At 45.0% G+C, this 13,648-nt stretch overlaps 2 protein-coding genes across 5 annotated transcripts in view; one reads left to right on the top strand and one right to left on the bottom strand.

Moving 5' to 3' along the window:
• VPS16 (VPS16, CORVET/HOPS core subunit) overlaps positions 1–2,656 on the bottom strand; it is a 21,534-nt gene extending 18,878 nt beyond the window's left edge. Inside the window, exon 1 of the mRNA XM_011369509.2 lies at positions 2,473–2,656. Within this exon, the coding sequence (XP_011367811.1) occupies positions 2,473–2,525 (53 nt within the window). The 5' untranslated portion in view covers positions 2,526–2,656. The remainder of the gene's footprint in view (positions 1–2,472) is intronic.
• On the top strand, positions 1,796–12,035 carry PCED1A (PC-esterase domain containing 1A). Of its 4 annotated transcripts, none has more exons than XM_023537041.1 (8): positions 1,796–2,434; positions 3,356–3,500; positions 4,032–4,111; positions 4,223–4,461; positions 4,562–4,712; positions 4,825–5,071; positions 6,761–7,036; positions 7,395–12,035. In XM_023537041.1, exons 2-8 carry the CDS (start codon positions 3,377–3,379, stop codon positions 7,640–7,642), a joined length of 1,365 nt encoding a protein of 454 aa, XP_023392809.1. In that variant the 5' UTR covers positions 1,796–2,434; positions 3,356–3,376; the 3' UTR covers positions 7,643–12,035. The 4 variants fall into 4 exon arrangements, with proteins under 4 accessions (XP_023392809.1, XP_023392815.1, XP_011367821.1 ...); XM_023537047.1 differs by having other exon boundaries at positions 3,340–3,500; XM_011369519.2 differs by lacking the exon at positions 1,796–2,434 and adding an exon at positions 2,603–3,090.
• The last annotated feature ends 1,613 nt before the right edge of the window (positions 12,036–13,648 follow it).

Genomic DNA, 13,648 nt, shown 5'->3' with positions numbered 1-13,648 from the left:
CTCTGACTTCTCAGTCTGTTATATGCTCTCTTAGGACCCTACACCTCTCCTTCATAGTGATTATGATCAAACAAACTGAGTGGTTATCAACAGTCTCCTCTGCCAGCTGTAAGTTCTATGAGGGCAGACAGGGTCCATATCTTTTTATTGGCTGATACAGCCAGCCTGACAATGGGTTGGGTAAAATTCATTAACAGGATTAGCCCAAATTGTTTTTTGGGGGGATAAAAATGGCTAAAATTCTGAAGCCCCATAAGAACTAGTCACCATTCCCTCTTCTTGCCTCGCCAAATTAGTTTTCCAAAACACTACTTCCAATGCAAAAGAATCCTGTCCTATAGATAAGACTTGCCATGCATTGTCTGCCACCTGTTTATCATTCATTCACTCACTTAAACATGTATTAAATCCTGGCATAAGGCTATGCACAAATACAAATAACACCAAGTATCTGCACTTAAAACATTTCTACTCTGGTGAAGAAGCTAGAACACACTATTTTATTTTTCTGTTTAAAAAACAAAAACAAAAAACTCTATCCTTTAGTACAGGTTCTAGAAGACTGGATTCAAATCGTCACTCCACTACTTTCCAGCTGTGTAACCTGGTCACCTAACCTCTGTGTGTCTGTTTCTTCATGAGTAAGATGGGTTTAAGCATGATACCTGCTCCATGGAGTTGTGAGACTTAAACAAGTTAATACACATAAAGAACTTAGCTGAGTGTCTAGTACATAGAAGGGCACATCTGTTAGCAAGAATAATATATCTTCCACAGCAAGGCTTAGACCTCTACATCTTTCTGGCAATACAGCACACATAGGTAAGGGTTGGCTAGGTATGCTGGTCTATGGCATAGACTCGACATTTATATTCATTTAAAACTTTATTAGTGTAACAACAAAGCTAAGACTTCAGTGATAAACAGGAGTTCTGTAGTAATGAGGTCATCATTTTTAGTACTCTTCTATTTAACGGGCCTCTCTGTAGGCAACTGTATTTCCAAAAATAATATAAGTTAATATTTTCGAAAGTGTATGTTGTGTTGTAAGCACTAAGTTACATGATCACCTATGTCAACTGGCATCTCTCTACCACAAAAACAGTTAAAATCATTGTGATTTCCTATGAACTTTACTAATTTTAACTAAACTTTTGCAATTTTTTTATATAGTATAGACATATTTTAAGAATCAGATATAAACAACAAATGCAACAGATCTCTAAAAATTGCCACAAAGCATTTGTCCTCTTTAAGGGCTGACATTTTATGTATCAAAAATTACATAAGAAAGTTTTAATATGTGAATAACAATAGTACATAGTTTCATAGCAAACAGGTATCTTCTATTGAAATAAGATTCTAATGTGATCTCTGTGACTTTTAGTAGTAATAAAGTATTTCTAAAAAACTTTATTGGGCAACAACTACATACCAGGCACTGTTCTAAATAGTATTTGTGATAAAGAGATACAAGAAATATGCTCTCAGCCCTCAAGGAACTTGGTTTAGCAGAAGAAACCTATACAAATATTGCCCTACTGTGCCATACATAACAGACTCTATTCTAGCACTAGGTCCTGTGAGGCCCAAAGGAAAGGAAAGTCAGCTGACTCTACTGGGGTTGGGTCGGAGAAAGTTTCAGAAAGGACCTTCGAACTAAGTCCTGAAGGATGAGCACAACTTCTCCAGTAAGACAAAGAGGGAAATGGCAGTGCCCACAAAAGGAACTGCAGGCTGCTGCAACTATGGAGAGCCATGAAACATGGTGTGTTGGGGTCCTCTTCTGTGCAATTGGAACACAAAATTTGGGTACGAGAGGGGCAAATTAAATTGGAGGGACAAACAGGAGTCGACTTATAGATTTAACAAGAGGAGTTTATCCTACAAAAGGAAACCACTGAAAAATCCTAATTAGGGTAATGATGTGATGGGTTAACACTTTAGAAAAACTAGTAGTCTAGGACTCTACGACTCCCATGAGAGAACTGCTAGCCAGGGATGCCCCTGGATTCACTGCCGACTCTTCCCCTTCTCTCAGCCTTGGTCAGCACTGTTTCCCCGCCTGCTGTGCGATCCCGCCCCACTGGGAGCGCCCCTGTGGTCTGACTTCAGCAGCACTTCCTGGCAGGAGACTGGGCACTCGCTGTCACCAGTGGGCGGCCTCCCTCAACGTGATCTGAGCATCCTTCCGGAGACTGACAGACCTGGGCTTCAGCGCTGGACTCTGCCCCTACTTGTGTGACCACTGGGCTTGCCTCAGTTTCCTTCGCTGGAGCAGGAGAAGGCCTGGCTCCCTGGCCATTACGCGGGTGTGCGTTAAGGGGCAGACGACAGGGTAGAGCCGGCGAGGGGCGGACCCCAGAGCCGGGAGTGACGGGGGCGCGCGCCGCCGCGGGCTCCGCCCGGAGACTCAAGCCGGCGGGCGAGCTGGGTAAGCCGGGTCGTGGGCGGGAGGGCAGGGCGGCTCACCGGTAAAAGGCAGAGTCCCCGAGCGGGTTCCAGTTTGCGGTGTAGCAGTCCATGGCTGGTGCAGGAGGCTGCTGGGCAGCGCTGAGCGGCCACCCGCCTAGCGCGGGCTCCAGGCCGGTACTTCCGCTTCCGCCTGCCCGGGTCACGTGGCAAGGCTGCCGCCACTGCCATCAGCACTGTGGGCAGCTGCACTCGGCCGCCCCCGCGCCCCCCCCACACACCCGGGCCTTGAGCCCGTCTGGGTGGGCCTGGCCCTGGCTTCTGCCCCGACACAGCGGCCACCACCGCTGCCTTCCTGTCCCCTCGGGCATTGGGGAGTAGCGCAGGGCGGGACATGGGTGACCGGAAGTGGGAGCTGTGAGCGTCGCCGCCCGGGGCACCGAGGCCCAAGGCGCCCTCGGGCCCACTGCGACGCACGCATGGAGAGCGCTGGGCGCCGGGCTGCGCACCGACGGCTAACCTGGTCGCACGGGCTCAGCGGGGCGGGGTCTGTGCGGCACCAACCAGCTTCCTGGGGCGCGGAAACATGAGGCTTGGTCCAGAGCCCGCTGAGGACGAGGCTTACGGTGCACGGGCCTGCCCCGTTCGCGGGTGAACCGTGCGAAAGCCCGCGACTCGGTAATTGATGCTAGCGGGCGCGCGCGCATGCGCGAGGCGGTGGCGGGCACGTGGCGGGGTGCGCTTTGGTGCCACAGAGGCCTGTGGGCTGTGCGTCTCCCACACCCCGCCTCTGGTGTGACCGAGGCCAGCGCCACCATGGGGTCCACTCTGCCGCTTGGTTCCTGGAGGGGTCGGCATAGGTCTTATGTATTCCGGGACGGGCCCTGGGGCTGACCTGCCCTGAGTCCCCACCCTCGCACGGCTTAGTGGCCTCTCCCTGCAGCCTGTCGTTGTCAGCGGCGACATGGTCTTCTGTCTGGAGAACGAGGAGCAGCGCCGCTCGCTGCGAAGCACCATGGTCCACTTCCAGGCCTCAGAAGTTCAGCAGTTGCTACACAACAAGTTCGTTGTCATCTTGGGGGACTCGAGTGAGTGCTCTTCTAGGATCACACTTCCCGGTCTCGCACCTGCAACCTGTTTTCTAAGTCTGAACCCTTTGTCTCCATCTCAGACCTCTTCTGACCCCTAATCTGTTCCTGTCCAGTAGATTTTTCTCATTTTATGTACCCATGCACCTTCCAGAGCTGTCTTGACAGATGTAGCCTGTCAAGCTTTTCGCCCTATCCTTGGTCAGTGTCTTTTTTCTCCCTGACAGCCCCCCATAATTTCCCTCATGGAAGCAGTTAGTTTTGTTGTCTGTCTCCCAGGTAACTTGGCCGACTTATTTCTGCCGGGTGATCTTGGGTCACTGTATACTAAATGGGGGGTGGTGCACAACTAGAAGCATCGGAGGCAGTGCCAGGATGTTTTAACCTCACCTTTTCACCTGCCTCAAAGTCAACACTGCACATAGGTGGTGTTGGGCAACCCTAGCCCTGGGAAGATGGGGGACCTGGACTTGGGAGGAGCTTGGATGGAATAAGGTTTACCTCAGCCTCCCGATCTCTGTCTCCCTGTAGTCCAGCGGGCTGTGTACAAGGACCTGGTGCTCCTTCTCCAGAAAGACTCACTGCTCACAGCTGCCCAGCTAAAGGCCAAGGTGAGGGAAGCTTGGCAGCCATGCTAGGCAATGGTGGGTGGGCACAGACCCTGGCCGGGCAGGGTTCTCCCTGGCATGGGTCTGACCATCTGGGTGGGGGTGGGTCTGCAGGGGGAGCTGAGCTTTGAACAGGACCAGCTTGTGGCTGGGGGTCAGCTGGGCGAGCTGCACAACGGGACGCAATACCGAGAGGTCCGCCAGTTCTGCTCGGGTTCTGGCCACCATCTTGTGCGCTTCTACTTCCTCACCCGCGTTTATTCTGAGTACCTCGAGGGCATCCTGGAGGAGCTGACATATGGGCCTGCCCCGGACCTGGTGATCATCAACTCCTGCCTCTGGGATCTCTCCAGGTTGGGGCTGGGGCAGAGAGAAATACTGGTTGGGGGCGGAGGTATGGCTCAGAGGCCATCCACCCCTGTGCTCTTGTCCACCCTGTCTGCTGCCCAAAAGGTATGGCCGCTGCTCAATGGAGAGCTACCGAGAAAACCTGGAGCGGGTGTTCATGCGCATGGACCAGGTGTTGCCAGACTCCTGCCTGCTGGTGTGGAACATGGCGATGCCCCTGGGGGAGCGCGTCACTGGGGGTTTTCTTCTGCCTGAGGCAAGTGACCAGGGTTCTTCATGATGGGGGAGGGGCAGCTGGCTGGTAGGGAACCCTTCCTCCTAACCCTGCTTTATACTGTGGCTCTTAGATGCTGCACTTTCTCACTTAGCTCCAGCCCCTGGCAGCCTCTCTGCGGCGGGATGTGGTTGAAGGGAACTTCTACAGTGCTACTTTGGCTGGGGACCACTACTTCGATGTCCTGGACCTTCATTTTCATTTCCGGCATGCAGTACGACACCGTCACTGGGATGGTATCCACTGGGACCAGCATGCCCATCGCCACATCTCACACTTGCTTCTGACCCATGTGGCTGACGCCTGGGGTGTGGAACTGCCTAAGCGTAACTACCCCCCTGGTGAGCCCTACCACAAGTGGGGAGGGTAGTGATGCAGATCAGGCCCTCAGAGCATAGGTCTTACAAGTGGAACAAGACAGAGGTACTCCAGAGAAGTAGAGGCCCCTTGAAGGACTGCTGTGGCCCCCGAGTGCTCCTTCATCCCCTGGGGTGGGATCACAGGAGCAACACTGCAGTTCAAGTTATGGTTCTGTATGGTTAGTTATATAGTCATATCTGTGTATACAAATGAATTTATACAAGCACTGAGCACATAAGACAGCATGTCAAAAGATCCCTACCCTACAAATGAACAGGAAAGAAATGGGGATACTTTTAACTAAGTACAGAAGTTGGGGGCGGAAAGATAAACAGAAGAAAGGTAATCCAGGCAGTGTGGCAGAAGCAAAGAAGCCCCTCGGCTGGTGTTGTCAGCCTCTCAGTTCCTGCCTGCTCACAAAGGGGGCATCGTGGCTGATGGTTTCCAAGTCCGCTTCTCTCCTGCATCATGTCCTCAGATGTCAGGGTTCCTGCCTCACTTGTTGACGACTCATCTCTTTGGCCCCAGTATCTAGCACAATTGCTGTGTACACAGTACTACAGGATAGTGCTCATTGAATTGGAGGCATGAGTCATGTTAGAAAGAAGGCTGTTCATTGCAGCACTGAAGGGGTTGGGGGCACAGACAGGCCAGGAGGGTCATAGAGGCAGACTTCTGGGACTTGGTAGCCAGGAGTCGAAGCTTTAGGGAGGTAAATTAGGACTTCGATTATATAATGGTCCAATTTCCTTGTTTTTTAGTTGAGAGAACTGAGCCCCAGAAAGGAAGGGATGCCATAGAGTTTGTAAGACTAGTTTGTAGAGGCTCAGGCCTTCTGAATCCAATTGGAAGCTACAGAAATAGGGACGTCAAAAGGAAGCTGGGTGGGAGAGTGAGTTGGTAAGTTTGGTCAGGGCAAATCTATTTGAGGTATTGTGGAAATGTGGAGTAGATCTGAGAGTCCGTGGTGTCCACAGAGAGATGGAAGCAAAGGGTATGAGTGTGAACTGTGAAGGAGAGAACAGAACAATGGCCACATTTTGGAGTCGACAGGGAAGAGGGGCTGATGGAGGAAACAAAAGGAGTCGAAGATAGAAGTACTTTCAGGGAGGATGGAGGCCATTGGCCATGTCATGTGATTTGTCGGGAAGAAAGACGTTTGTTAAATTTGCGAGGAAGTGATTATATTTAGTGGGGAAAATGTTGAAGGATTGGAGTAAGGTTAAAAGAGTCTGTGAAAAATAAATAAATAAAAGAGTCAGCAGTTGATGAGGGAGTGGAAATCAGACACAATACTCTTTGTGAAAGTTTGAAAGGAGCAGGGGATTACTGGGTGAAGGGAGTGTTTCCGAGAGACTTATTAAGCTTATTTATCGGTCTGTGGGGAGTTGCTGGGAGAGGAAGAAGCTAAAGATACAGAGGCTCGGCAGACAGAGAGGACTCTGGAGGGGAGCCTGACCAGAATGAAGGCAGAGCCACTGACTTTTGAGAAAGGCAAGGAAGGAGGAACACATCTTGGGCTTGGCCTGAAATGAGAGGGAATGAGGAAACGTGGAAAGCAAAGGGTGCTCCCTCCTGGAGGAGGGAGTAGAGGTTTAGAAGTGTGGAGGGCCAGAGGTCAGGACTGCCTGGCCTCCCCGGCCTACCTAAAACAACCATCCCATTCCTAGACCCGTGGATTGAGGACTGGCCAGAGCCGAATCATCTGTTCCAGGGGAGCCAGGGGCAGCCCCCAGACTTCGGGGAGCAGCTGGCCTTGCCCCCACCCCCGCCCTCTCCTTTACCCCCTCCCATTCCTTTTCCTTACCCACTTCCTCAGCCCTCCCCACCTCCCCTGTTCCCACCCCTGCCCCAGGAAGCCCCCTTTTTCCCAGGCCAGCCCTTCCCACCCCATGAATTCTTCAGTTATAACCCAACGGAAGACTTCTCAATGCCACCCCACTTAGGTAGGTGCCTCTGCAGCATCCTGTCACACTTTCCCAGCCTCCCTTTACACCTCCCTCAGCCTTGCCCAGCCTCGTCTCCTGTGCCCAGGCAGGCTAAGAGGAGTTGGATCACCCTTGTGTTCCTGCAGGATTGGGTTCAGTTACAGCTGAGTCTGGAACAGCATCTATAGACTCATTAATCAGCTTACTGGTTGTCACAGTTTCCTGGTTTGGAAGTAGGGAAGTGATATTGCTATTTCGCAGATAGGGAAACTGAAGCCCAGAGAAGCTCACTTTGGAGGACCAGAGCAGCCTAAAGGCAGAGCTGGGCTCACCTTGGCCAAAAGCCCACTCTCATAAATGACTGGTTCTTTTGTAGGATGTGGCCCTGGAGTGAACTTTGTGCCTGGCCTCCTGCCACCTCCAGTTTCTGGCCCTATCCCCTATGGGCAGCACCGGGGCCCAGTGGTCCACCGGGGGATGCCACGCTGTGTTCCCAGCAGCCCCTACCATGTGCCGAGGATGGGGGAACCCTGCAGGCAGCGGCCCAGACACTCAGACAGATTGATCCACACATACAAACTGGACAGACGGCCTCCTGCTCATTCGGGGACATGGCCTGGGTAGACTGGATCTTAGGCTGGGGCTGGATGTGCCAATGGCCCTGCAGGGCCTGCTTGCCACCCCAGGTGCTGGGCCAGGGTGTCTGCTATGCCTGGTATTGTTCTTGTCCATTGCTGTCACCAATAAAGGCATGGAAGAACAGAGTGGCATCTTCCTGTGTGAGGGAGCGGGTTTTCCAAACCATGATCTTAAGAGTTGGGGAGGCTGCCTCTTGGCTCTTTCCTTTGGGCCTTTCACCTCATGCTGTTTAGAAATCACTGAATGCGTCCTTCCTGCTGTCCAACACACTCATTTCCACCCTCACCAGAACATGTGTGCTTAACAAAGATTTTGGAGGGGTCTGCTGTCGTTAGTGGCTCTTTGGAATTGAGAAATATCAAGGGCTGAGTTAAAATTGTGAACATTTTTTATAGAATTTTAGATCTGGCTAGTTCTCACCTATGCTAGTCTCATGTGTTCATGTGTACATTCAACATTCATCTTCTGGAGATAGAAAGACACATACCTTATTTTGCATGGTTTTTGGCATATGGTGGACATTCAATAAGTGATTGTAACTAAACAAGAAGCTCCCAAACCCAAGTGGGAGACCAAATAGAAACCCGTTGTTTAATAGATAAAATATGCAATGGGAGCAAAGTGAACACAGGCTAACTTCTTTGGTGGTAAACGGGTACAGAAGAGGAGGAGTGGAGGGAGGATTCCAAAGTGGGTAGGGGACTGTGCCAGACTCCATAAAGAAGTTAAAAGTGTATGGTCTCGGCTTTGATAAGTGGTCTTGATCCTAGGTTTGCGACTACTAAGTATCAAGGGCAACATGTGAGCTAAATGGTGGCATGGGGTGGAGCATAGCAGACTGATAAATGATGTGGGGCATGAAAATTAGGAAACACAGAAACCCACTAATAATCATCAAATAGAATTGGATGGAAGAGGGATGTAGAGATCTTGCATTAACTTCCCATACTCGTTATTGAAATTTCACCTTGGCAAAAGATATAAAATCTCACAAACAAATAGAAATAGACGAGAAAACTGTTGATCCTTACTGGCAGTCTAAGTGGAAATGAAGCTGCTAAATCAGCACACACTGGTACTGGGGAAACGGTACAGTTAATAATAAGGCCCTAATTTAGAGAGCCATCTCAACAGGACAGTTGAGAATCAGGCACCAACACAGCACCTAAAACAAGCATGGTTTTCTTTTGGTATAGACAAAAAGTGGAAGGGAATATACAAAAATGAAAGAAAGCTTTGTGTTAGGAAGATAAGATTTTGGGTAATTTTTTGCAAAAATTATTATTTTTTTCTTTTCATTAACAAAAATCTATCCTTGGAGCAGACTTCGTCAGCTGCGTCTAGTTTGCCCAATCCCTTGTTTTCTTTCTGCCTTCCAAACCCTATTTTTTGTCAGGATATTTTATACCTCTGATTCTGGGGCTTTCAGTGTTGCTGGAGAAAACTTCACTTGGACTGATTTACTGAAAAAAGTAATATGAGTTCCCCAGCCTCATGGGGCCCCTCTGTTGCTTGCCATCTGTTCTCTGATAATTCTGTCACCTTCCCTATTGAGCCTTTCCCAGGCTTTTCACTCCCTTCAAACCCCATCCCAATTCTGGGACTCTCACTCTAAGTACCTTGAGACTGCATATGCTCTAAATCCCCATCATTCTACCTCTGTATTTCCAATTTCTACCTCATCTTGCTGTGTGGCTCCCATTGCCCACAGTGAGGTTTCACAACCTTTTCTTTAGCATCCAAACGTAGATTTGAAATCTATAGAATGATGATAAATTATTTTTGGTTTGTTGTCAAATAACCATACAGTACAAGACATTTGACGCCTCTGTAGTAGGTTTTATTCAGCCGTGACTGGGAAATTTTTAACAGTAGCCACATACAAGTCATTACATGCTTTTAAATTGTTTCCTGGCCTTTGTTTTGAGTTGTAGAAATAATGAAAATCTTATGTTTCTCCAGTATGTAGGCACACTGTCTACTAGTTAAGCGTGACAGACTCAAACTTCATTGTCTCAAAAACTACTAATATTTAACCATTGGCAAATCATTTAATAAGACAATCTTACATAGTCTCTCTCATTCACAGAATCTTGGTTTTTAAAGAATGGCTCCAGTGTCCTTTCCTTTGCTATACCAAGGTATTCCTGAAAGGAGTGAAAGATGCATGAGCACTTCAGATATGACACCAGCCTTTATTTGGTGGGAGTAGGGGAGGGAAGTTTTTAAAGAAAATTAGTGGAATTTTTTTCAAACCATTTCAACCAAACTGGAAATTTCCTAACAAAAGCAGGTAACTTGCCTTTATTCAGTTCCTTGCATAGATTGTGTGTTGAGTTTAAGTACTTAGTGTTTAAGTACATCTACTATGTATGTTGGTGAAAGAGAAACTTTCTGATTGTAAGGAAATATAGTACATACTGACATAAAACATGCTTCGTTGAGGTATAACTGAGAATTCATTGCACATATTTTAAATGTATAATCTGATAAATTTTGACATGTATACATCTGCAAAGCCATCATCACAAAATAAAATCTATCCTTCTGCCTCTTTATAATCCTCCCTGGCTCCCCTCCCCACAACCTCACATTTCCCCACTCCCATCCCCAAACAACTCTTGATACCAATCTGCTTTCTGTTATTGTAGATCAATATGCATTTCCTAGAACTTTTTTATTGAATCACTTGGCTTCTTTCACTCAGTCTAAGTAATGGGATTAATGGAGCAATATGGAAATTCATCCATAGCATTGTGTGGATCAGTAGTTCATTCCTTTTTGTACCTGAGTAGTAGTCCATTTCATGGCTATACTAACATTTATTTATCCATTCATCTGTTGATGGACAGTTAACTTGTTTTCAGTTTTTGACTATATAAATAAAGCTTCTATGAGCAATTATGTACAAATCTTTGCATGGACATGTATTTTTACTTCTCGGGTAAATACCTAGGAATGAAGTGGCTGGATCACATGGTAGATGTATGTTTAACTTTTTAAGAAACTGCCAGATGATTTTCCAGAGTGGTTGTCTCATTTTAAATTCCCACCAGCAGTGTATGAGTGTTGCAGTTCCTTGTCCACACTTGGTGTTGGTCAGTATTTTTTTTTTTTGTCTTCTTAATATTAGCCATTCTAATAGGTGTGTAATATGGTTTTAATTTACATTTCCATAATGACAAATGATGTTGAACATCTTTTCCTGTGCCTATGTGCAATTTTCTTTGGTAAAGTTTTCTGTTCAAATTGTTTCTCTTATCCCCTCATTCCTTTTTAAAACTTATTGGACTTCACGAGTTCTATATTGTGGATCCAAGTCTCTTATCAGACGTGTGGTTTGCAAGTACTTTCTGTCTGTGGCTTGTCTTTTTCTTAACAGTGTCTTTTGAAGAACAGAAAAATTTAATTTGATCAAGGGCAGTTTATTACACAATTTTATGGATTATGCTTTTGGTATCATGTCTTAAGAAATCTCTGCTTAACTCAAGGTCACAACTGTTTTTCTCTATGTTTTATTCTAGAAGGTTCATAGTTTTCAGGTTTTATACTTAGGTCTATGATCCATTTTGAATTAATTTTTATATATGGTGTAAGATATGAATTGAAATTCTTTTTTTGTGTGTGAATATCCAGTGATTCCAGCACTATTAATTGAAGATTATCCTTTCTCCACTCAACTCCCTTTGCACCTTTGTTGAAAATCCATTGTGCATATATGTATTGATCTATTTCTGGACCCTCTACTGTGTTCCATTGATCTATTTGTCTATTTTTTATGACAGTACCATACTTCCTTGATTACTATAGCTTTATGATAAGTCTTGAAATCAGGTAATGTTAGTCTTCCAACTTTATTCTTCTTTATTCTTCAGTTATTTGGGCTATTCTAAGCCCTTTTCATGTCCATAAGACCTTTAAAATCAGCTTGTTAATTTCTACAAAAATTCTGGGATTTTGATTGTGATTGTATTGCTGGGGAAAATTGACATCTTAACAACACTGAGTAATCCAACCCATGAGCAAGATATATCTCTCTATTTGTTTAGGTCTTCTTTAATTTCCCTCAGCAATATTTTGTGGTTTTCAGCATACAGATCTTTCATATCTTTTGTCAGATTTACCCATAAGTACTCATATTTTTATTATAAATTATATTGTTTTTAAATTTCTTTTTCTGATCATTCATTGCTAGTACAGAGGAATACAATTGATTTTTGTATATTGACCTTGTATCATAACCATGACCAAGTACACACATTAGTTACTTTGCTAAGTTCATTTATTAGTTCTAGTAGTTTATTATAGATTCTGTTGGATTCCCTACAGACAATTCTGTTGTCTGTGAATAAAGATGGTTTTACTTTTTGCTTTCCAATCTCTATGTTTTTTATTTATGTTTGTAGTCTTATTGCACTAGTTAGGATGTTCAGTACCATTTTGAATAGAATCAGTGAGAACAGACATACTTGTTCCTGATTTTAGGGGAAAATTACTCAGTTTTTTCACCATTAGGTATGACATTAGCTGTAGGTTTTTCATAGATGCCCTCTATAAAATTGAGGGTTTCCTTCTATTCCTAGTTTGCTGAGAGATTTTTTTTTAAGTAGGAACTAATGTCGGATTTTGTCAAATTGCCTTTTCTGCATCTATCAAAATGTTCAGATGTTTTAAAAATTTTTTAGTTTAATAATATGGTGAATTACATGGTTTCTTTGAATCTTAAACAAACCATGCATTCTTGGCTTTAGAAAGGACAGAGGTTGTGCAGTTTGAAGATGATAGAGTAAAGGTGGTATTTCTTCTTCTCAGAAGTGACCCAAGCAAAAGTGAAAATGAGAAACAAATGTAAATATCATATGTGATAACCAGGAGAGAGCAGAAATTCCAAACAATGAATTAGGTAGATAGGCTTAAAAAAAGCAGTATAATCCCTGCTTGGTACAATCACTTTGGAAATTATGGAGCAGTATTTACTAACACTGAATGTTTACATACTCTGTGATCCAGCAATTCAAGAGAAATTAGTGCATCTGTCTACCAAAAGAGTTGTACAAGAATGTTCATTAAGGTTTTATTCATAGTAGCTAAAGCTTGGAAACAAACCAAATGTTCATCAATAAGAGAGTGGACAAATTGTTGTCTTCCCATACAAAGGGATAGTATACACTATAAAGGAGAAAAAATCTACTGATAGATGCAACAACATGGGTAAATCTCACAGATGTAACACTGAAAGAAGCTAGACACTAGAGTACATTTTGTAAGATTTTGTTCTGTACAATGTCAAGAATAGGCTAATCTATGGTGATAAAAGTCAGAATAGTGGTTACCTATTGGAGAAGGTATTGATTGGGAAATGGCATGATGGGACTTTCTGGGACAATGGAAAAGTTGATCTGGGTGGTAGTTGCATATACACACACAAATATGTAAAAATTCATTGAGCTGTACCCTCAAGATTTGAGTATTTTACTTGTATGTAAAATCTGTGTGGGAATTATATGTCAGTTAAAAGGGAACCAGGATGGGTTTTTCCAGGAATGGCTTAATATTAAAAGACACTTAAAAATGTAATTCACTGTATAAACAGAATAAAGCAGAATAACCAAATAGTGCTTGTAGTAGATGCAGAAAAAAGATTTTTATTATTCAACATCCATTCATGATCAAAACTGTTAGCAAACTAGGAATGGAAAAGAATTTCCTTAACTGGATAAAGGTTAACTACCAAAACTCTACAGTAATCTCCATACTTCCTAATTGTGCAGCCTCAGAAGTAGGTTTTAAAAAAAAAAAAAATCAGAATCAAGCCAGAGGTGCCTATGAACAGCAATTCCATAAACAGTTGCACAGGCAGAAGATGAACGCGAAGAGGCCCTATCCTGAGAACATCTGGCTTTTAGATCCATTTGGTATCTTTTGGTTTAGAGGGCATCACAACTTTCATATATGTTGCAAATATTTTGCATGTGTGCAGTTTCACATTTC

The sequence above is a fragment of the Pteropus vampyrus genome, unplaced genomic scaffold (genome assembly GCF_000151845.1).
Source record: "Pteropus vampyrus isolate Shadow unplaced genomic scaffold, Pvam_2.0 Scaffold7, whole genome shotgun sequence".
Classification (NCBI taxonomy): domain Eukaryota; kingdom Metazoa; phylum Chordata; class Mammalia; order Chiroptera; family Pteropodidae; genus Pteropus; species Pteropus vampyrus.
The sequence above is the reverse complement of the archived record's forward strand: the minus strand, read 5'-3'. Positions and strand labels throughout refer to the sequence as shown.

What these genes read in the sequence shown, in the direction of transcription:
- PCED1A (XM_023537041.1), top strand. Translation starts at nt 3,377, where the DNA reads ATGGTCTTCTGTCTGGAGAACGAGGAGCAGCGCCGCTCGCTGCGAAGC. An exon ending in CTGCCCAGCTAAAGGCCAAG is followed by an intron (nt 4,112 to 4,222) that starts GTGAGGGAAGCT and finishes GTGGGTCTGCAG; the next exon opens with GGGGAGCTGAGCTTTGAACA. An exon ending in TAAGCGTAACTACCCCCCTG is followed by an intron (nt 5,072 to 6,760) that starts GTGAGCCCTACC and finishes TCCCATTCCTAG; the next exon opens with ACCCGTGGATTGAGGACTGG.